Source organism: Erithacus rubecula (assembly GCF_903797595.1).
Source record: "Erithacus rubecula genome assembly, chromosome: 5".
NCBI classification, from domain to species: Eukaryota; Metazoa; Chordata; class Aves; order Passeriformes; family Muscicapidae; genus Erithacus; species Erithacus rubecula.
In genome coordinates, this window is record NC_136687.1 from 59,079,241 (window position 1) to 59,103,930 (window position 24,690).

General features: G+C 40.9%; 1 protein-coding gene across 1 annotated transcript in view; it reads left to right on the plus strand.

The window, feature by feature from the left end:
* RNF150 (ring finger protein 150) overlaps positions 1-24,426 on the plus strand; it is a 95,470-nt gene extending 71,044 nt beyond the window's left edge. Inside the window, exons 5-7 of the mRNA XM_079306308.1 lie at positions 62-158; positions 3,848-4,058; positions 22,513-24,426. Coding sequence (XP_079162434.1) covers positions 62-158; positions 3,848-4,058; positions 22,513-22,631 — 427 coding nt within the window. The 3' untranslated portion in view covers positions 22,632-24,426. The remainder of the gene's footprint in view (positions 1-61; positions 159-3,847; positions 4,059-22,512) is intronic.
* Positions 24,427-24,690: the final 264 nt, after the last annotated feature.

Genomic DNA, 24,690 nt, shown 5'->3' on the forward strand with positions numbered 1-24,690 from the left:
TACTAAGTGTTAAACTGTGCTGTGGTGCATCTGAATTAAGCTATCCTGGTTTTCATTGCAGGCATCTTTTCCACAAGTCCTGTGTAGACCCCTGGCTGCTAGACCATCGTACCTGCCCGATGTGCAAAATGAATATTCTAAAAGCTCTGGGGATTCCGGTAAGCACTTTGCAGAACAGCCCATGGGGCAGAAGAGAAACACCAGCCCCCTCAGCGTGTCCCCAGCCTTAGCCTGTCTGCTCCCATCTCACTCTTTTTGCCATATTACTGAATAATTAATTGATTTGTTAAGGGAAGTAAAGCTGGAAATGTCTGGCTCTACCTCTGTCCTGCACCCTACTTGTATTAGCAAGGATGATTGTGTGCATGGGGCTTGGCTGGCTGTTGGGATTTTTGTGTCTGTGGCTGCCTGCTTGGTGGAGCAGAAGGTTATTCGCTGATGTTTTGGTGGATTTATAGAATCCACGTAGCTTTCAGGAATGGATTTATTGAAAGCAGCAAGTCTGCAAATAAAATTTTCTCTCTTTTACTCATCAAGGACAACTAATTGCTCATTCTGAGGAAGCAAGACCTTTTTCTGTCAGATTTCTCTTAAAGTCTATCTGAAGCAAGATATTCCTAATTCCAGCTAAGGGCCATTTCTCCCAGTTACTAAGCATGTGGTGGAGCACATGACATACCAGAAATTGTTAAGCTCTTTGTTATTTGGAGCATTCAAATGTGGTTAGAAATTGCCAAAGTAATTGATCTTTCTAGTTGAATGTTTGCATTTAGATAGTGAATGTCATACAGTTTCCCTGCTGGAGCTGTTGTGGAGCTCAGGGGCTTCAGCAGGAATAAGTGAGTCATTGTCCCCCACTGTGCAAGGCTTGTGAAGTTCAATACTGAAACACCTCCAGGTGATGCATTAACAGGTGCTGTAAATAGCCCCTCGAGTTTCAGTCAGTGATGCACCAGTTCACATTTGAAAGAGCTGTATAAAGTAAAATGGCTTAGCCATTCTCAGGGAACTCAGTCTCATGCAGGCTGTAGGCAGATATGTTAATAAACCTAATATAATGGTTTAAAACTAAAAGCTAAAAATATGCAAAAGGGGGAAAGAAGCAGAGCAATGCATCTAAATAATTTGGCTACTTTTTCTGCTAAATGTGTATATTGTCTTTAGTGTGAGAGGTGATGTAACTCTTAAATCAGTGCTTGAGATGAAAAGCCAGAATGAGGGCTAGCTCTGCCATTCAGCATCTCTGCACCTAGTCTTAAATACAGAAACATTTCACCAGGTTCCATCCCAGCTCACAGGCCTGCCATGAGCAGTTACACACAAACTGGTGTTTTTAGAAACTCATCAATTAGCCAGGTGTCCATAGGCTGCTGTGGGAAAAGATGTTGCTCTCAAAGAACCTGTAGAGTTCTAGGGCTTCTCAGTGGTGGCAAACATTTCTGTAGAGTGGATGAAGCAAAATGTCATTCCCTGTCCACATTTTTGAGTCTTGCTGAGCCCTCTTAGCTGAAACTTCCACACACAAAAGATGAAAAAAGCATTAGGCAGGCATCAGCCTCTGATGGGAGACTTGGGCACAAATTTGCCAAAGCCCTTTTGCAGTGGGAGGAATGAGGAAATCTTACCATAGACAGGCTATGGATTTTTTTTCCCCACCAGCTGTATGTTTGTCCTGTGGTTGTTATTAAAGACCTGGCTTGCATGTCTGTGGATATATTGTGCTTCATTTAGCAGGAAGACTTTGGATTTTCCAGGAAGGGTTTGGTTTGACCCCAAATACCAAAATGTTTCCATTCAATTCACAACTAAACTCTGCCTTTACTTTGTAATAGAGGCTTCAAATATTATCTCCCCTGAGCTCAGATTCCCCAGGCAGCTGTGAGGCACCAAAACTCCTGCTCCCATTTTCACAGTCACTGAGCACCTCAACACCTCCACTTTTCTCTGCAGAGAAAATTCCAGAGGATTATTAACCAACTATCCCCCAGTAAGTAATTGGCCTGACTTTTTCCACTCTTGCTGGCAAATCCAGCTCAGACTACACCTGCAATATTTGAAATGGATACCAGTGAAAGTGCCTTTCACTTTCAAAGAGCTACTTTGCCATTGGGACAATCATATAAAATAATTTCCCTCTGCTTCTCCCCCTTTGCTGCAAACATCTGCTGGATCTGCAGTCAGCAGCATTTTTGGCAGCAGATTGTATGACTTGAAGCCATTCACTAAGAGCCTTAGCCAAGCCCTCAGAAGTCAATACAAAGCTTTCCCTTGACTTTAGTGGAATTGTGCTCTCAAAGCACTCGCATGTAGGGCACAAGTAAAACCAATATAATTAAACTTAGTAACTGTATCTGGGTCACTCTGGCAGCCAAAGCCATAATGGTTTGGTTGTTGTTTTTTTTTTCTGATCAGTATTTCATATAATTACTTCTATAGCATGCTGCTTAGTTTTGGGCATTTTTTTTTCAATTAAAATGATTCAGGAGTAAATTGATTCATAATATCAAGCAATATTTTTTTGGCATGTTTAAGATTTGGTTTGGCTTTCAGTTATTATCCCCTTCTTTAAAAGATTTAAATTCCCCATTCTAGGAATAACAGGAATCAGAGCAAAGCACAGACAACTGATTCCTTGAAAAATTGAAATAATTTTTCCCATAGGTGAAAGGAAAAATAAGCCTTTTGTTTTTAATATACACTGCCATTTAAGGTAAATTAAATTTAAAATAAGATTCTGAAAACATTGTTTTATAATTGTTAAGAGAGAGGGAAAGAATGATAGATGTAAGGGATAGTTTTGGATCCCTGTCCTACAGGTAAGTAATTGGTACTTCACTTGGAAAAGTACAGATTCAATGAGTTTCATTAACACCTGGTGTAGTTGAATGTACCTTTTTTATCCCAAATCTGAGGCATTCTTACTTCTTGTGGATTAGACTGGAGCCAGACAACAACAGTTTTAGTTTTCATTCCATACTTCAGTTTGTGGATATAAGACTGCTTAAATTGCCTGTGTCTTTCATTGGGACCACTTGTGAAAAAGAAATACTTGAGAGGTGACAACAATCAGAGAGGGAATGTGTGGAAAAAGAGAAAACATGCTAAGTTCCTGATTCTGGGGGGGGGGAAAAAAAAAAAGTAAACATATGGTAACCTTCTGTGCTTGAATTCAAGGGGATTTCTCTTGTTCTTCAAGTTAAGCTCAGTCTTGCTCTGTCTCTCTGTCACTTGTCTTGCTTCACATAGCAAGAAAGACTGTGAATCAAATAATGCTCTTCAGTTTCCCATTATTGTCTGTTTGGTTTTTTTCCCATAATTGTATTTTATAGGAAATATAGTATTAGCAAAGGAAATGATATTTTGATGTTTAGAAACTTGTCTTATAAACAGCTTTAGGTTTTATAACAGCTTTTAGCTCTAGTCTTGCAGCACACACATAGATGCACCCACAGTCAGTTCTTATTGAATTCTTATTCCTGTGAGCTCTGTAAAATGTATATTTCAGGAAGGTAATTGTTCCACTTTAGTTCCTGTCTCTGTTTACATTTCTGATCTGATTCAGCAATCTGCCTGCATTGAGCAGATCATACCAGTAAGTGAGTTACTTTTTCAATGTGCACATTCCCAAACCCTTTTAAAAGTATAAATAAGAATGTTTAGCAATTTTAGGTGACACAGTTTAATACTCAGTATTTCCATGGCATACTTTGGGTCTCTCTTCCAACAGATTGTATAGAATTTTAGGTCCATGAAGACAAACTGTGTTTATTTGTTGTAGGTTGTTGTTTTGAGTGCTGAAATAAAGCAAAGAAAAGAAGCCCTATTTTCTCCTTTTTCCTCCCCTTAGCCAAATGCAGATTGCATGGATGACATCCCCCCAGACTTGGAAGCATCCATAGGAGGCCCCCCCACCAACCAGATCACGGGGGCCAGTGACATAACAGTGAACGAGAGCTCGGTGGCCCTGGACCCGCCAGCCCGCCCCGTGGGAGTGCTGCAGGTCATCCAGGATGTGGACTCCTTTCCCCAGGCTGGAGAGGGAAACTTCACCACAAGCAGTAAGTTCCACTTTCTGGCAGGATTTGCACTGAAATAAATGTCTGGATACCCCAAGCACAAACCCATCCCAGCCTTTGGAGGGCTTTTCGCTGGAGCTTATTTTCAGCCCAGCAGGAAGCTACAGGGTAAGTAAATTTGATTATTGTGTCTTCTCTTGTACTGCACTGATGGTCAGAGTTCCTGTACTTGAGTGCAGTTAACCAGCACTGATGATTTGTACAAAAACAAAAGGAGAATTTTACATGTTTTCAGTTTTTCACTTGTGTAAGGTGTGTAGTGGTACCATTCGAACAAGAAATTATCAAAATGTCTCTCTGTTCCTAAAAATTATGTTCTCTGTTAAAAGTCATCTTCTGACAGTCTGAAAGGAATGTTGTCAGCTGTTTAAAGTGAGGACTGTGCTAACCTAAAATTCTCATTTTTAGGTAAAATAGCAGATTAGTAGAAAATTCCTATCTATGTTCCTATCTAAATATCTATCTATGCTTTCCTATGTTTGGTACCAGTTGGTGTATTGACAAGACTATTATAGAAAATCATCAGATATGCTTGAAGAGAGGTGACAAAATACAGTTTTGTGTATAGAGTTTGTGTAGGTTCTTGAAAAAATACACATTTTCAGTGATTTCTAGGTAATGCTGTGGGCCCGAGCATGAAAAAGAAGACAAGTAATAATATTATGTGTAAAAGGTAGAAGAGACATGATGGTACTAGGCTGAAATGATTTTACATTACTCTTCTTACTCTGTGGAGAGACTTGATAATCCCATTTTCTCCCATGTTGTCATGCCAGTGTAATGGAAGTGAAAATCACTTCTAGAAACACTGGATATGTGACCTGAGATACAGATGACCCAGAATAGATTTTTAAATTCTGTTTTGTGGGTTTCAGGTTTGGTCCTTTTATGGTCTGAGTTCTGGATCCAGCAAGGGGTGAGCAGCAAGGTTGTAATTTCAACCAGGGGTATTTCATGGCCAGCCAGGGGTATTCTGTTTTCTCAAATCTGTTCAGAACAAGATTTTGTTCCTTCCAGTAATTATTTTTAAATGCATTGAAGGCTGATTTTAAAAACAAAGGGAAGATGGCACCACAGTGTAATAAAGACTGGGCTAAGTGCTGGTTTCTGCTCTGCCCTTTAGCACCCCAGAGACAAATAGATCCTGTCACAGATAATGGTCCTTGTCTGCAGTTCTCTGCAGGATCCAGGCTGTTAGGGCAGGGAAGGAGGGCTGTGGGTGCCCCTGACACACACAGCTGCATGACACATGCTGGGAAAAGCCAGCAGCCTGCTCCAGAGCCCAGCACGAGGGCAGTCTGTGCTTTTCATCCCAGAGTCTTGTCAGGCTGAGAAGCAGCTCTTCTGGTTTCTCACCAGGACTAACAATGGTGTTGAGGCTGCCAGGGAGCACAAGAGATCAGTAACTCTCCAGGCACTCTCTTCCCTCCAGATTCATTTCAAGACTTTGCAGAAGAAACAAAACACATTTCTTATTTGTTTTCCACATTGCCACTAAGTTAAGTAACTGGGTGAAAAGCTTGCTCAGGGCCAGCAGAATACTGCAAAGCCTACACAGATGCTTGATTTTGCCTTGGTGCCCTTTGTTTTCCACCTTACCCTCCCTTTTCCCCCTTACCTTTGATAATATTGGACAATAGACCTGAACACTGGACAATCCTGAGAGCTGACAGCAGAACCCACAGACAAGGAACTTGTCCCAGGCCCAGGCACACAGACAGCAAACTACAGAGCATCAGGAGATCCTCATCACCTGGAGAGACTGGCCATGCCCAGAGGAGGACTGTGAAAAGGATTTTTTCCTGGTTGTATGAGAGAGCAAAGAGAGAAAACTGGCAGATGGCCCCAGCTCTTTGAATTTTGTGAATCTCACACTGACAGAGGTGTGGGTGAGGAAGCAGGCCTTTCCAGTTCTATTGAGAGGGTGGAAAAACTCTCTGAGGAAAGCTCAGAGCACCATAGGACCTTTCCAAAAGGAAATGTGCCTGCCTGTGCTTTGTTGTGCACACAGTCACTCAGGGAAATCTGGTTTAAAGCTTAGTTAGCTGCTGTCATTCATTCATCATTGATGGGTAGACATGAACCTTCATCTGGATTTCTCATCTAAAGGGCAATGCAATACTTGAATATTTGTCACTGATGGATGTGTGAGTTTCCCTGCTGTCATCACCATAACCATCATGGTGCATTTTGCACAAAATGTTCCTAGAAAAGCCACTTAGGCCCTTTTTGCAGCAGAGCTGCATCAAAGAAGAGGTCTTAAGTTGGGAATTAGGGGCTGATTTCCAGCAGTTAAGGGAATTTAATTCTCTAGTTGCTTCATGTGAATTTGGAGGGTTCAGGCAGTCTGAAAGGTAGAACTTGGCATTGTGGACAGCCTGAACTCTTGAGGCAGTGAAAGGGAACATGCAGGACCTTATATATAGCTGTGGTATGAATCCAAATGCTAACTAAATCAGAGGGCAACTGTGGGCTAAATAACTGGGTCATAGCTGTCAGAGCAGATGGAGCTTTATAGGCATTGTGTCTGTTTATTGTATTTCTCATATCCAGAATGCTCACACAACTGCAGAGCTTGCTGACCATGCCCTCTCTGTGAACTAGCCTGCCTGGGAATTTGGAAGTGATGATGCTGATTGCTCCTAGGAATCTGCTGAAGTTGCTAGGTTCTGGCCTCTTTATATAGAATTACTGATGGGAGCCTAGTCCAGGGCTGAATCTGCACTATATGTGTTTAACCCCCTTTATTATTGAATTTGTGCAGACTCCAAGGCTCCAGTGCAGCCTTGACTGGCCTCCTGCACCCAGCACAAGTCCTTGCATCCTCCCTTTTTCCTCACTAAGTTCAGTGGTCCAGGAGGCAAAGGACTTGCCACCTTCTTTCTGCCCACTTCTGCAAGGCTTTTCACTTCATTGTTGCTACATTCTTTTTTGTCTGTTGATTAATTGTTCTGGTATTGTTGTCTTGGTTTGGGTTTAATTTCCCTTTTTGTGTTTCCATTCAGAGCCAGAAGACCTCCCACAGAGTGTGTCTGGAGGGAGGGTATTCCCAGAATACTGTTCACATTGGGTAAAATTCTGTCTCCATGGTGGCAAAGCTCCTGCCTGCTTCAATGGGGCCAGATTTTAATTTCTGGAATTCAGCCAGTGCTTTTCTTCTCATTTATGTGTGTATGCTCAGCAGACATCTCGCCTCCTCTCCCTCCCTTTTGCTCCCCATGCTCCTGATATCTGTGGGATCCTCAGAAATGTGTGCTATGAACATCTGGATGGGACTAAGCCCTAGGGTTCCTTGCAAAACCAAGAATCTCCTGTTTAGTAGCACTGAAAAATGAACTAGCAGTTTCTCTCAGCTGCCTTTTAGCAAGATCCAAGCTTTCATCAAGTCACTTGGGCATATCCACAGCCCAAAATCTGTTCAGCATTTAGTATTAGTGACTGTTTGCTCTCTGTGGGGGGATATTGTGTAGGATCCTGGGATAGCATGTTGTAATATATTTCTGTAACAGTTGCTAAAAGGTATTGATGGAAAAAAGGAGTTTTGGAAAAAAAAGTGGGGAGGAGAGTTCATCTCAGCCAAGTTTACTGCTCTTTTTCAGCTCTGCATATAAGAGCAACCTAAGGGCCTTTTCCTACATTAATGCATCATAGCAATGTGTGCTGCCTAGTTTTTAGTATGCTAATATTTTTTGAAGTCTCAGAACAGGTGGAATTTCCTGCTCTACATATGATATGAGTGTGAGCTGAACTTGACTAAGATTTGAACTTGAAGGAGCTCTGAGCTGCACCAGCTTCCCAAAGGTGGATTTAAGATTTTAGGAGGCCATTGCAATATTCTTTGGGTCAGGCTCAGCTTGGATTTAATGATATGGTGAAAAATGTTTTTCTGGCAAAGTAGCATCTAGATATTCTAAAGGTATGGTGCCACTGACAGGTGAAAAGTATTAATTTTCTTATTCTTTTATAGCATTCATAGTCACTTATCTCCATCAAGCACTTACTAATTTCTGCAGTTAATAATGTGCACTGTCTTTGCCCTCTCTTCATAAATACTTCCAGCTTTGCAATTTAGACAAGCTTTTATATTCCAATCAGTGGGATGTCTCATCCCACCACAGAGGGCCTCAGAAATCCCACCAGTACTATCTCTGTATTTGGAGGAAGATGTATAAATAATTCTACTGCACACAGGAGCAGGACTTTTAGTGTGAAAAACCACAAACTTTCCCCCAAGGTGTCATATCACCTGCAAAGTCCAGAGAGTTTGGCACACTGTACCACAGTGTGGGCAGTCTAGACAATATCAGCAGTTCCTTTTCTGCCTCTCATTTTGTTCTTTCCATAAAACCCTGCCAACCTACAGCTCATCATGACTGTTAGGACCCTTTCAAATCTCTCTGATAGCTCTTCATTAAATCTATTAATATAACTTTTCAGGTAATTATTTTGATCTGTGTATGTCTAAAATGTCTTTGTGAAGAATAATCAGCCTTTGGGAATGGATGAAAGTGCATGATAAGAATCTGATCCACTGTTGTCTTGTAACCACTTGACTGTTCCTCCTTGCTACTATTAATAGTGGGGGTTTTATAGGCAGAATGTAAAGGGGGAGGAAAAGGTGGAAAAACTCCCTGGATGCTAGTTAATGCAGCAAGTTATTAACACTTGGATTAGCAAGTCCTAATACTGTCCCAGAGAGAGGATACTGATGGGATCTAGTTAAAGACTGAGCAGATTGGGTCCCATGGGCCTGGTATGTGACATAAGCTCTATAAAATCTTTTGTGGCTATTTCACTAAATAATTGTCATGGAGCAAAACTTCCAGTGAGCTAAGTTCCTAGATTGTTTTGGGATTAACACTGGTGGTTTGAAAGCATCACCAAGTGAAAGGTAGCAGGCACTAAAAATGTGCTCTGGATTATTGCATACACCTACAAGATTCCTTTCAGACTCAAGGGAGGGGTTGAGGGAAGCTGGTTTTAAGGTTTATATCTCCTTACCCTACTCTGATTTGATTGGTAATCAATTAAATTAATTATTTTTCCCCCAAGTCAAGTCCCTTTTGAACCTGATGGTAATTGGTAAGTGATCTCTCCCTGTCCTGAGCTGGACCCACCTGCCTTTTGTTGTATTTTCTCTGCCCTACCCAGGTGAGGAGGGGAGAGGTGGAGTGACTGTGGTGGGATCCTGGTGTGCAGTGAGGCTGCAGGCATCACATTGTTGGTGCAGAAATGTGTCCTTAGATGTGTCATTCCCAATTGCTCTGAGTGTGCATTGCATGTGTTCAGGAAAAAGGAAAAAGAGGACCTGAGGACTGGCACTATGATAACATAGCTTGTATCTTTCTGTATATCCCACTGTCTTTAGTAGATATCTGGGTAAAACACTGAACAAGAAAGGTTTGAAAGCAAAATTGACAATGTAGAGTAAAATACAAATCTGAACTGCAGAGAGACCAGATGACTTCATACTAGCTATTCTCTTTGATTTATACTTGGCAACAAAAGCCTTGCCTTGCAAGAGATGTTCAGTATCTTGCATACAATTGACTTGATTATTTAGGACTCGTGTTCACATTTGTATTGTCTATGGAGTTTTCATTCTCATCAGTTTTTATGCAAAATCCTCCACTGAAATCATCAGGAAGTGCTGTTTAAGATCCAATGTACTACTCTGGTTCTGAATCTTTTCCTTAACAATTCAGAAACAAAACCAAATATAGGAGACACAAGGATCAGCACCTGAAAACAAGAAGTGTGGCAGAGCAGTAGTTCTGTGGTGAGGAAGGGGAGGGTTCCAGGGTCAGTGCCTCTGGTGGCTGCTGTCATTTCAGATGGGCAAGGCAAAAGTGCTCACCTGTGCTGTGCAGACCTCAGAGAGCCCTGCCAGGCTCTGCTCAGTCACTCAGGGCATACACAGATATGGAGCCACTTCCAGAAACCTCCCAGGCAAGAGCAGATACAGCCAGCAAGCAGCTCTCATAAATGTAGTGGGGAAAGAAAGACAATGGAAAGGCAGCTGTGCCTCTTGGAGAGGAAAAACTGAGGCACAAGAGGCACTCAGAAAGCAGTGGCATTTCTGCAGCAGTCACTCTTGAGTCTGCCTGGATGTATTTTGTTCTGGTTGCATTGCTTCACGAGTGTGCCTTTGCCTTAGTGCTCCCTGGTGAAGGTAACTCAAATGAAAGGAGTCAGGCAAGAGCTCTGCTGATAAAATGTTTCCAGCCATTGGTACATAATGTTTTGCTCTTTATTCATCAGGCTGTGAGCCTGTGAATGTGCAAGAGAATCATTTGCACAAGGAAGCAGAATGGTTTCTCACAAGAATTTAAAGGATCATGTGTATGCTTACCTCTCTAGCTCTTATGTTGTAGCCAGCAATTCTGATTTCTCAAAAAACATCAGAGAGTTGTATTTAGAAGAGATCAAGTGAGAGGGAGGGAGGAGTGTGCATTTAACTCTGTGATGGTTTGTTGCATGGTAGAAAAGCAGTCTTGAGGGAGACGTTTGGCTTGCAAGAAGCATCCAGAACTGCTGTGCTCTAAATTTTCTTCAGTCTCCTGTAGGGGCAAAAGCTCAAATTTTCACACATAGTCTCTAATACTTTGTGATTTCAGCCTTTAAAAAAAAAAAAAAAAAAAAAAAAAAAAAATCATCAGTGGTATTTGCTCATCAAATACTAGTGAAGTCCTACTCATTTTTCCATCACTTTCCTCCACCCCCTGAAGAAATTAGGGATCCTCCAGGGTTGCCACATTAACCAGGCCACTTCAGTGAGAGTTCTCATTAAGTTCTTAGTACCTGGACCTTCTGTTGTTCTGGATGTGGGCAGTTTAAAGTGAAGACAGTGCCTGAAACTGATGCTTTGAGACTGATAGGCCAGGTGGAGAAATTGGCTTATGAGGGTTTATAGAAAGTGGGAATGATTGGAAGAGAAGAAGGTAAAATGTTCAGCCCAGTATCCAAGAAGAAATATCCAACTTCTGGCACAGTTTAGAGGATTTTTTCCTGCCTCTGAGCCTGGATGGATGGGAGGAATGCTGAAAACAGGACCCATGTGGATGTATCCTAGCCCAGTTAGATGCCATCCTTGCCACTCCAGTGGCCAGGCTGCTATCCTGGGGAATATACTCAAGCTGTACTCAGCACAATGCACACTCAGCATCAGGGTTGCATTCATGGATATCTACCCAAATGGGCCTTTTATTGTGACTGTCTTTTGTAAGTGCCAATACATTTGACTGCTCTTTTCATTGTAATTCATGTTAACACATCTGAGGCACTCAGGGGGTAGGCAAGAACATAAGCTCTGCTGGGTGGCAATAATTAACCCATGTATTATTATACACAATGTGCAAAACAGCTTACCTGGAGATCTCTGTGAATTTTTGCTCTGTTTTCTGCTCTCTAGGTAGCATAGTGCTATAAGACAATGAAAAGAAAATACTCCTACAGGAAAAGTGAACAGAAAATATATAGAATAAAGGTGCCACTGGCAAAGTCAGAATATGAAAAGCACTTAGCTGAAATAGCTTTATTAAATTTATTAAATTGTAGCATCTCAGTGGGCGGGGGGGGGGGAAATCACACAAAGGGGGGTTAAAAATCTGCACAGGTAATTAAATAACACAGAGTTTTCAGCTGCTCAGGTTTTTTTGGGAGAGAGCCACCAAATGTGGTGTGTCACATACCAGGAGAAACCTGACTTCAGATTCTGCCCCTGAGTGCACAGGATATTGAATTCAACTAAGGTGTTGCTAAACTTCATTACTTCCCTGCAATTGCATTTTGCAAAGGTGGCACCAGCAAATTGTCTTTCTGTGCATGAATAGCTGTCAGTCTGTGAGACCAAACTAGTCTTAAAGAAGGAAATTTTAGAAAAATGACCCTCTGCCAGCCTGCTCTGGGAGATGGGATGTGCTTCCAGCTCTGGAGAAACCTTCTGCCTCAGAGTGCCCTTCCAAGAAACACTTTGGGAGGAAAGCTTTGGTAGAAAGGTTGTGGTTTTAGTTGTTCACCCTCCAAAGTGAGTTCTTAGAGTACTACAATACTTATGCAGAAACAATTACATGTGTTTGCAGTAATTAATTCCTTCTGTCTCTTTTTTTGTTTTCCTAAATTAATCCTTCAGTTTTTGCTTGATTGTGAGTGAAAGATGCAAGACCACTTCCCATGTAATAACTTAAAATTTACTATAAACTGGTACTCAGCTTCTAAAAGCCCTTTTCCCAGACTAGATACAAAATACACCAATATTTTAATATTTTGTTTTCTAAAGGCTCCTGAGCTCTAACTTGTTTGGAACTGCCTGGGAACCTCCTGGGCATGACCACTTTTCAATGAGAGGATGGAAAATGAAGAAACTTGGATAAAAAAGGAATGGCAAAAGGGATTGAAACTGAATTTAATGTCACAGAGTTTTGACTCTAACTTTACAGTAGTGCAATAATAATGAACAGTGCTAAGGCATTTATATTCTTTGAAGTTACATGGTTGGTTTCTAGGTGTTAGAGAGGCTTTTTTACTTGTGTTTTTCTAGGGAAGTATTGTTATATAGGGTAAAAACTCTTTCTTCTGCCTCTCTGACGAGTGTGAATGCTCAGAACACAAAAGGAGGGACAAGATTATATATTAATTATTTTTTTTTCAATTTTGAATGAAAAAGTTTTTTTATGCAGGAAAAAAGTGGTTTTAAGTTATTCTGTTTCAATCTGAGTTTCACATGTAGAGTGTTAGGGAGGACTTGATACTAGTAGTGGTGGCCATGTGACCTAATGAACATATTTTCATGTAAAATTCCAGCTGCAATTTGTTGAAATTTAAATTGACCTTTCCCATCCACTGCTCTAAGAAGAAACTCAGAGAATGGATGTCTTGGGTTTGGCCTTTCTCATGTTCCCATGAGTGTTTCAGCAAGCATCCCTGATAAAAGCTGGGCTTTGGAGGGGATTTTCTGATGCCAGAAGTTGTTCAGTTAAATTACACTGTGACTGGAGACTTATTTGAAAGGAAATGCTAAATGGCCCTAGATTTACATAACCTAAAACCAGTTTTTTTCTGTTGATGTCCCTACAGGATTTCCTAACAGCCAGACCCAAGGCTCCAAGGGCACTTTGCAAGTGAGAAATTATCCTCAGCTTTAGCTTTAGCCAGCTTTAGTGGCCTCTAGGTGAGACAGTTCTCTCTTAGATAGTTTCCTTCCTTATTGTCCTGCTTGCCCCTCTCTGGGTTTTGTCACACTCAGCATTTTGCAAGCCAGTAAATGGAAGTCACTTTTTTGTCATGTTCCTTGTGTGAACCAGGAGCAAGGAAGGAAAATGTGGTAGGTAAATAAGGAGGGAACATGTGTGCACTCTTGCTGTAGGCTGGAGAGACAAAACTCCTGGTTTCAGACCTCAGGTCAAGGAAAACTGAGCTATGCTCTCATTAATATGGGCTCATGTTGGACAGAAAGGGAGGCAGGCAGGAAGGAGACACAGGATCAGGGGGAAACTCACATTAAAATAATTTGAACTCTTTAAATCAAAGTTGTCTATTTGATTTCAGTTGTTGCAAAGGCTGATTTTATATTTTTTTTTCTACTTTATATAGAGCTATTTTCAATTTATTTTTTTCAGACAATATTTGAGTGTAGCAGGCCAGGCCTGGGAAATCAGATTTATTTTTAATGGGGGAAAAAATGTTCATCTATGGCAGGATTGTCAAAGGAATGTTCCAGTTAAAAGGAGATCAGCATCAATCAAATCAATCAAATGATTTAAATTTTCCAGAATGAACATACAAGATAAACAGCTGACCTCTTCCTTTATGACAGCTTTTCTTGGTTGTTGTTCTGAACTCATATTTTCTCTATAGTGCACTAAATGCATTAATGTACTCCAGCAAGCTTGTTGGAATTTTATCTGGTTCACTAGCCCTACTACAAGCCACAAGTAACATTTTGGACATCACTGTTCCTAACAAACAGTGATTCTGTTTGTGTACAAACAGTACACCTCCTAGTCTTATTTTAGTCTTGATTTCATGTGCTAGTGATGGGCTTTAAATGTGCTCATTTTTCTTTCCTGTGGAGTGCTTTTGATTAGGTAAAAAATATTGCTTAATCCTCTAAACTGTAAAAGCAACCTAAAGAAGATGCAAAGAACATCTAAGAGTAAACCTAAAAAAGGTTTACTTTTCCAAAAGGAAAAGTTTTGCTATAATCTCTGAGTTTTTTTATTATTCCTAAACTAATGAGCAGAGACATGTTTCTCATAAAAACAACTATACATAGATCAATTAAATTGGGTGGTTTTGCTCAAGTTTTCAGGAAGTCCTTGTAGAGATGTTCCTAATGGAAACTATGGGCTGTTTCAGACTGCAAAAATATACTTGACTTTTCCTGCTAGTCCTCTGTTAAATGAGTTTTATAGATCCTACCTGCCAATCCATAAATGCCAGCAGCAGTCTGAGTAATTTGCACACTCTACAAAAGGCTGACCCACAGACCTAATGGCACACAAAGACCTTCCCACTACACAGACTATCCAAATAGTGAGAAGCTGCAAACTTCTAAGTGTAAACATTCACATTTTGCTGTTGAGGGTCTTGATCAGATTTGCTTCTCAGTCAGGGAGCAGGCCAGAGCTGTAGATGCATCACTGATAGTGAAACTACTGAGTAGGCAGCAGGGAAGATCAGATCTGGGATGAAGCTGTTCAAAAGCTGCATAATTACATGGGAATGAAAAATGGGCTGCAAGGTTTGATGGGCTTGTGATGTTTAAGAGAAGGGAGAGTTAACAGCTGAACTCATCTGTCACTGTAGGATGTTGGAAAAATATTAAATCTCTGTGGTTTGGTGTTGCATGAAGGGTTCTTTTGAAAACTGGGTATTATGGCTTTGAGCTGCCACCCATCTGCAGTTCTGCACTGGCACAGAGATGAGTGCAGTAGCTGGGGGCTGGTGCAGTGAAGGATTTGCTAATTGCTAGCAAATCTGAAAGGGATTGTGTCCTGCAGCCAGCACAATTGTGCAGAGTGGGCTCAGCTGCCCAGGACATCCCTTCCAGAGAAGATCTCTCACAGCTTCCTCTCTAAGCACACAGTAATCATCCCTGTGTTAAAGGTACTGTTGTACTCAGGCTGCTCTGCAGCCTGATTTCTGCTCTTGTCTGCCCTTTTCCCTGCTGTTTTAAAACCATCACATAAGACTCCAGAAAAGAATAATCTGAGAATAGTGAAGCATTTGAGGTTTATTAGTTTAAATGAAATTTTTGAAAGCTCCAAAAGTCAGTAGGACCTCATCTTAAGTGTGGTCAGTGGTCAGTAAAGGTCAGAGCTGTTTTTTCTGTGTGTATATATGAGAGATGATCAGATACCCACCAACAGTGTATCTGAACAGGGGGCATTAGAAATTAAGTGTACACTGTTTTAAATGGCTGGCAAGGTGAGTAAAGATGTTTGCTCACTGCTCAAAGGTGTTTGTCCCTCCATGTTTCAGCTTGGCTGCTGGGATAATCCTTGCAAGATCCCTTACACACCATTAACATGACAAAGCCTGTTTTTTCTGTAACTTTATCACTTCATGCCCATTGTTTTGCAGTAACACCAAGGATCTGATCATTCAGCAGCTGCTAAGAAAACTGAATAGTACCCATACCACACCTGTTGTTTTAGATGTGTAACAGCATGGTTACTCCAGGGACAGCTTGCAGGTGTTGAATGCAGTCATTTATTACCAAAGACAGCTAAGGTACTTGAAAATCAAAACTGTCATTTACTTGCAGTCCTGTGCTTCAGCGGTTCTTTTTAATCTTTTCCCTTCTTATGGGAGATGTCATTTTCTGATTTTCAATCAAGGACATGAATAATTTTGCATGTTCTAAATAGTAATAATTTGTACCAGTTGGTGCATAGAGTGAAATACCTCCACATTTTCTTACAAAACTTCCCATGGGATCAGAAGAACATGATGTCCTGACCAGAGGTGCACCAGGTGCAGTATTTGGGCACTGAAGATGGTCAGTGGTGAGCACTGAGTTTCCAGTGGGAAAGAGGAAAGACTACTCACATAAAAAGAAAATGATGTTGCAATGTCTAGGAGTTTCCCTGCTGGTCCCAGGGCAGGAACATGATGAGCATGACCCATAAGAATAAGAACAAAGAGGAAATTATACTGAAAGCAAAAACATTAGATTTTCTTGTGTCATACCTGGCAGAGGCAGGTTTGTTGTATCACAGAGAGGGTAGGCAGCTCCCCACCAAGACAGCTGATCAAAAGTTCTAAAATGTCAACCAGTCTCTCACAGAGAGGAGACTGATCTCCAGGGTGTTGACTACTAAAATAATGTTAATATGTGCTGGGAGTTTCAAAGGCTGTGTATTCTGATTCCTGGGTAAAATCCCAAGGATTTAGTATATGATCATTAAAGATAGATACACATGTAAATACAATGGGGAAAAAAGTTTTACTTTTCCAGCCAGTTGGACCCAACTGCTTCCATACAACAACATCTGTTATGTGTTCTGCCCTTTTTTTGCTCAACTTTCTGCAGATGTGTTTGCTGTCTGCTCCCTGTGTTATATATCCTTATTTGGATGGATTTTTTTTTCTTTCTTTTTGGGTGCTGATTGTCTCTGCACTCTCTCTGAAAATTAGTTTATTGGTCTTGTCAAAGCACAAAATGTATTCTCAGGTAACTGGTGTTAAAGTTTATTGCTTAAGTACAACATGCTCCAAATTTAGGCTTCAGAAAATTAGTTATATTACTAATAAATTCTCCATTTTGATGCTTGGCTTGAGATACTGGGGTATGATTTCCAGATGATGATGATGATGTTAACCCTTCATATTGCAGGATGTTTAAAGACAAGGAACCATGTGTTTGGCTGGTTTTCATTAAGAGATGCTGTATATTTTCCCAAACCATGTATCCTAGAAAAAGATAAAGAAATTTTGTAGCCCTTTTATTCAGTAGTAAGGAAAAAACCCCCAGGTTTACTTTGGGAGAGCCTCCAGTGTTTTACATCATATCCAGACTCATCTATCACATCTCTCAACCACTTAGGGGTTTGGTGCAGGTAAATATATTTTTGAAGTGTCCTTTTGGATTAATCTTGCCAGATCATGGGATGTGGTTCTTTCCCTGGTGTCTGGGTATCCTTTACAAAAGGTTTCAGACATCATCTGCTTTTCCTCCTGGAAGAAGCTTTGTTAGTACATTCACAGAGCTCTGGCTTGTTATTTACATCAAAGACTCTAACCTTTCCTTCCAAAAGCAGTTACCACTCTCAAGTGCTTGTTCCCCTTGCTGCTCAGATAAATCTCCCTTTGATTCTAGGGAACAGCAATAAAATATTTCCCCAGTGCTCTGTTCTCCATCGTAGCCAGCCAAACTTCTTCATCTGTTTTATTAGCCTCTGTGTACAGAAGGACTGCATTAGTAACAAGGGGTTTTATAACCCTTTCTCCTTAAACATATCCCCCTGTTTCTTTTGCATTAGAGATTTTATAGGCCCTTTTTTTAAGCATTTATTTTATTTTATGTTCTGTTAGTGCAGTTATGGCCCGTTCTGAAGTGTTAAAATTCTCAAGATGATATGGGAGGATTTTGAGACTTGTAAAATGATCCAAGGAGAAGTATGAGATTATTAACTTGAGAATAAATTTAACAATCAGTAGTATTCTTGAAAGAAGAGGTCTAAGTGATAAATTTAATCAGTATTGTTGTGAAATGAGTTGCCATTTGAGGTAATAGTTTCATAAGATGCTCTTCCTCTTAGACTATGAACAGCAAAGTGATGCAATGGCAAGGCCACAGTAGGAGATAACAATAAACTGTAATGTTAAAGTGTATTCTTAGGCAGACAAAGAAAAATAGAGTCATATAAACAAGTGTCATGAATTGTGTCCTGGTTGTTCTTATACTGGAAATAAAATCTGAATAGTGTTGCTTGCATCGGCATTCTTCTGTGGCTTCAGCTGAGTAGAATGTGTTTTGATAAATATCCCATATTAATGCCTCTAGTGACTCTGGATGTATTTTCTGATCAGGTCCTCAAAGCTCTAGGAGATTTCTGGTTTCTTATGAAGCAAAATCCTTCTAGACACATCTGAATGTTTTCTTAGAAGTGAGCCCTAGCCTGGAATAAAATTCATGGTAATGCATGCATTTAATATACTTGTCTAGATCTGTGAGCACAACTGGCACCAGGGATTTCATGTTGTTGTTTAAATCTGTCTTCACAAACTGAAGAGTTCTGAAACAAGCTTTATTTCACCTCAGTGAGGATGTGAAATGCTTGGTTGTACTTCTCTTCTTATTCTCAGATGGGTGGAACAGCAGACAGCTACCCAAAGGTCTGAAGAAGGAAAAAAGTGCCATCTTAGACAAACCTTATTTGTATTTAATGCCAAGAAGCTTTTGGTGTTGACATTTTAGTGTAGTCTAATTTTTCTGCTGATTTCCTGGGTGCAAACTGCTTATTGACATTTGAGCCCAGTTATGGGATTTTACAGCTTGGTGAGCTGGGGGGAAATCTCAGCCTCTGGGACAAGCCAGAGCAATTTTGGGAGAGCTCCACAGCCCTGTCCATGTCCTAGGGACATCAGAGGTCATTATGGGATGTGGCCTCCTTGGGAGGAGCACAGTGGTGAGCAGGAGTGAGGCCTCCATGAGTGCAGAGTCCACCAGAATTTCTGTTTCTCACCCTCGAGTGGGTCATTGCAAGGGTGTCTCAGCTGGTGCCCATGCCTGTGTGCTTGGCAGAGGAATGGGTTTGTAAATGCACTTTTCACTCACAGCTCCCTCCCAAGCCTTTTGCAAGCAGTATCAAATTCTTAGAAACCCATGATCTGACCTCTTTCTTTTGGAATATTTATTAGTGCACAACAGCTGCAGACTTACACCAGTGGTTGCAAATAGCAGCAGCAGTAGATAACTATTGCTAGTGTGCAATCTTACTGTTTTCAAAGCACCAGAGTAATTAGGTATCTTCATCCTTGTTTGATTACAGAAATATTCAAATTAAGCATTCCTTGATGCACTTTTCAGTAAGTAAGGGCTGTACCACCTCTGTGCAGACCACTTCCAAATCTACATAGTGATATTCTTCCCATGCTAGTGTAATTGATTTTAAATAATATTGGCTAGAGAAGGAGTTTGGTTAATTTTACCTCTCAAACAAATGTGTGTCAGGAAATACAAGTGAGTGGAAAAAGTCTGTCTGGACAGGCAGCATGCTGTGGTATATTATGTTTCACTGACATGAGAGGAATGTGGCAGGGAGGTCTACAGTTCCCTGCTGTAGGCACTAACACTCTGGCTGGAAAGCAGCTTGGGATGTGCCTTTTGCTTCATTAAGCAAAAGGCTTTCTGCCTGTGGCAAGAAAACTCTGCTGTAAAACACAGTGGAAGTATTATAGTGTGTGTGGTTAGGCAGGGTTGCCAATTTCAAGTATCTAAAATCACAACAAGATATTCCAATGTAAAATCTGTCTAGAAAATAGAGATTTAATTTTTAAAACATTTTGTTTCCTTCTTGCCTCTTAAGCCTCATTTATTTTTAAATGAAAGCTGAGATCTTCACTGAAAGTTGAGGTCCTCATCTGACTTCAGGGCTTTAAGAAAAACAGCAAATTGCAAAAAAGGTCATAAAGGTTGTTAGCAATGAGTCTGGCATCTTCTGTAGAAGTTATGTGATTGTATAAGCTTTGTCATTGTAAATAGGATCTGAAAGGCAGGGATGCAAAACGCAGGCTAAGCTCCTGGCACTTGCAGTGGAGCTGAGGTTTGCTTACCTTTAACAAATAACAGTAACTGTGCTGGCTTGTGTTATTGAGCAGCCAGCCAAAAAACCCCAGCAGAAGAAGCCAGCAGAGGCTGTGTAGTGTGGGGGAGGCAGGGTGAGGCAGTTTGTAGACCTTGGAGCCAGAGGTGCCTACAGCTGTGCTGGGACTTCTGCAGCCTCCCAGAGCTTCATCCTCTGTGTGCTGGGGGCAGTAGCAGGATTCCTGTTCACAGGAGCCAGCAGGGGATGCTCAGGGATGCATTCATTTCCTTGTGTTGCCTACAGCTTCCAGGGAAATGTCAGTGCTTCCCTGAAAGGGAAGGTGTAGGAATGCTCCTAGTTGTTCTCCCCACTCTGCTGAAGCTGCAGCTTCAGGATTTTGAGCTGGTAGCCAGGAAGGTGGAATGCTCCTGTTTCTGGGCACTCACAGTGCTGCAAAAGCAATGCCAGGGCATAAGGAAGGGCATTTTTTAGGATCATTCATTGTTCTTGCCAACCTGCCCTTCGGTTCCAAAGAAGACAAAGCACATACTTTGCAGAGATTAAGATCCAAGAATTTGAATAATCGTATAGGATTTATAAAGTAAAACTTGATTTTGCTGGTTTGGAGACTGTGTGCTGCTGTACCTCCATCAGCTACTAGGGAGGTGAGCTGCAAATATGGTCCTGTTCCAGCTGCCTGTCTTGAACTCAGCTGAATTTTTTTTCTGCTGTGCAACCCTGGAAGAAACAACAATTCTTGAAATAACATTTCAGCAATATTAAACACTGCTGATTGGATGCTGACACTTGGTGCTGGCAACTCTGCCTGCCTCTTCAGCGTGCATCTGGCAGTCACTATCCAGCCAGTCCTTTTCTTCTGCACAGTTCAGATGGAAAACACCTTGGCTCTCAAGAGTTCTCCAAGTGGCTGCTCAACTTGGCTAAGCCTCAGGAGCTCCATCTTGCAAATATAAACTTGCTCTTAATCATAGTTTTCATTGTTTTTTAAAGAATCCTATTAATAATAGAGGAATTATAAATAATCCCGTGGTCTGAAACCACATTTTTCTGATTCAGGGAGCTGTTATCACTAAAGATGATGCTTTAGGTGTTGGAGGTGTTGAGGTGCTCTGATGTACTCTAGGATCTAGCAGCTCACATGAATGTTCAGTGTCACTAAAGACCACTGAAGTCTGCAGGATGTCTGGTGGAAGCATTTACAGTCAGAAGCAAGGCCTTGAAATGTTTGCTAATATCATATTGAAAGGGCAATAAGAAAAAATATAGCAATGTAAAGATGTTGTGTGCATTAATTATTTTGCAATAAAAAAAATATAAATCTAATCCAGGGTGAAAACTGTGAAGAATTGTGAAGGGAAACATTGGCTCTTTCAGTTTGAATAATGCAGATCCCACTCAAGCTTTCTCTGCAGAAGATGATGTCTAATCCCAAGCACAAGTAAACACATGTGGGGGCTTTTCCTATAAAAGATTTAAAAACCATGCTGCTCTTGAGAGGTGACTAATTGTGCTCACTTAGCTGCAAGTGAATAATTAAACTGTGAGGAGTTATTATTTTCCTGGCTTCTCTGTCATGTTTCTTACTTATTAATTCTTAGATATTCAACTTCTAGACTTTTAGCATCAATCAGGCTCTGCTTCTATTGTCTGAAAAACAAAATATGTAAAGGAAAAACTGCCACAGATTTAAGTACATTGTATTGTTGCAGTATAAATACCATCTTTGTAATTAAACCACTTGAAAATATGAACCATCAAATTTTTCTCTCAGGGACTCAGCCACCTAAGAGGGTTTTGTGCCTTTGAAAATCTCCCTAGTGTGCTTTGCTTCTCCTGGTTGTTCTTAGAAGAAAATTAGCTTTTAGTCCTTTAAAATCTGTTGGCTGCTAAGTTTATTTGCTGCTAAATACACACATGGTAAGTGCTGTGGATTAAAAGCAAAAACTAGTTGTTCTTCCTACGATGTGATTTGCTGTTTGGGAGGACTCAACAGCCCAATTCTTGGTGTGTTTGGGGTCATGGTGCATTGAGGTAATCCCTTTGGCCTGGATCAAGAACCTGCAACCTTCAAATCAGAGGAAAGAGTGAATTGAAAGAGACTAGAAAAGGATGAGAGAAGCCACTTGAGACCAGGTAGCCTGCTCCAAAGTCCTGGATTTGTTTTGTCCTGATCCAGTGCCCATGTTCCTACATTAGACAAGTGCCCTCTTAAAAATGTCCTCTGAGATTCTGTCACTTTATGAGGGTTTGGGCAGATTTTTTCCTGTTAGGAATGTTTTCCTGATGGCTGAGGTGCCTGTGGCTTTGTCATTAACTTGCTGTCTTTGTGGGGAGAGTGGGATGATGTCAGGTTGAGGAAGTGAAAGGGGATGGGGAGGGAAATTCTCAGGTGGTGGGAGGAAGTTCATGAAGAGCCTGGATGAAAAGCTCTAGGAGGATTAAAAGGAGAAAATGTTACCCATTCAGGCTCCTTTTCATCATGAATGGCTTGAATTTTGGGATATTTTTTGAACTGTTTTAGACAGATATGGATTAAGAGTAAAGCTTGTAATCTTATCACAATCTCAGTAGTGGAGATACCTTGGGTTCCACCTGCAGAACTCCAAATTAGTAATACATTAACAGAAAGAAATGACCTTTTCCTGTCTTTTCTACCCCCACAGATGAACAGGAGCCAGCAGTCAGCAGTGATTCAGATATTTCATTGATTATGGCCATGGAGGTTGGACTGTCTGACGTGGAGCTCTCCACTGATCAAGACTGCGAGGAGGTGAAATCTTGAAAAACAGAGCTCCAGCACTAAACTGCAGGGGAGGGTCACAGGTAGGGACAGAGCCAGCTTTCTAGGGTTTGGACCAGCCATGCACATGCCTCCAGAGCACTGTCACTCCTGCACACTCCATCCTGAGGTGGTCATGAAAAGCAATAGCAGCTGTTGTGTCTGCCTGGATGTGGTTTCAGCATCTGCAGCCCTTCGTTTGGCTCACATGGGATGGACACTTCCAGCTCACCCACGTGCTTGAGAGCAGTCATGGAACTCTCCAGGGGCTGCTAAACATGCAACTGAAATGACAGCTTGAGTGTTTTCTACACTTGTTCAATCAATTTTTTGTTGGGTTTTTTTGAAAAGGCATATGTTTATTTTTATTTGTTTGTTGGTTTGTAGTTTGTTATGGATGGATGCTCTGTTTTATTGACTGACCCCAGCTTTTTCAAGAGTTCAGTCCAGAAATCTGAATTCCCCTTCACTGGTCACTTCATGATCTGACCAGGAGTTATCATTGCCTTGTTGTTTCTGCATTAATTACATGTGGCTGGCTTCAGAAGGATGATGCACCAGCACCCTGCATTATTGTAACATTGCTCTCAGTAAGTGGAAGGCTGAGAAATGACATTTTATTTGTAAGAGAGCTCTGAATTAGCAGAAATTTGGGTCAAAACAGCATTAGTTTGTCTTTTACTTAGAGCTCTGTTCTAGACAAGTATTGTACAGTGTGAAGGAGAGAAAGAAAAGCTTAAAGCATCACTCCATCCATGTAGTCCTGTCCTGTATTTTATGCTATTCACAGGTGTCAGTGCATTAGTGTCCTTCCTTCAAGTGACAGTTCAGTAGCTGGAAAAAAAGATCTAGCATAACATCATTTCTTTTTTTAGTTTTACAGACCAAAACCAGATCAGTGGGCTAAAGGAGCATCTGAGAGGTGTCCAGAGGCTGCCTATTAACAGTTCTGCATTAAGTGGGTGACTGTATTCTTACAAAGGGTCTGGAGATGCTGCTATCAGTGTCAGAAATTGCCAAGGGGGCAAGAGGTAGTCATTTGAAATGTTTAATTCCTGGTTTGCTTTGGGTCTTTTCCCTTAGTGTGTTTCATTTCTTACATATTAACAGCAGTTCTTGTCTGCTAGTTATCTAGCAGGAGTTCAGGTGTTTTGTTGCCCTACAGAGTCCCTGTCAATGTTGCATAGTGGAATATTTCCAATTTGTATACAGATACATATACCAAAATATATTGGGGAGGGAATTTGAAAATAAAAGGACTAACATAAATCAAAACACCCAAATAATAATGACCTGACATAATAATTTATTTCATCCTGAGCTCTGCTTTCCAGGTAAGCGCTCATTGTTAATTGTTCAGGGTATGGTTTGGTTTTTCAGTCAAAATTCTCAACTGTGAAGAAGCTCACTGTTACACAAGAGTACACAGCTTCTGCTGAGAGTCAGATGATTTCAATCACATTACTGCCTCCTGAGTCAGTCCACAGAATCAACAATTCATCTTATACTGAAATTTCATGCAGAGCTCAAAGATTTTGACTTGGCAGTGTCACGGCAGCATCTCAAAATGCAACTGTTGGGGCTCACTGCATTTAATCTCCTTGTGGATTTACTTGTTAAATGTGAAAACCAGCTTCCAGCCAAAATTTGAGTTTGTCAGATTTTATTCAGGAATAAATGTGTTTAGCACTAGCCCTAAAATTTTGGCTGATTTGCTTCTTTAGTACAGAAAGAAGGAAAAAATATTCTCCATGCTCTTTTGTCCATTTAGAGCCAATTAAACATTTGGTTTAATTTTGTTTTATGTTCTTAGTCCCTTAATTGTGGGGTAATCTTGAGGTAAAGGTTTTAAACTGAAAGAGAGCAGATATTAGAAATTATTACTGTGGTGAGGCACTGGTAGAGGTTGTTCAGAGAAGCTGTGGATTCCCCATCCCTGAAAGTGTTCAAGGCCAGGTTGGATGGGGCTCTGAGCAACCTGGGATAGGGAGAGATGTCCCTGGCCATGGCAGAGGGTTTGGAACTAGATGATCTTTAAGGTTCCTTCCAACTCAAACCATTC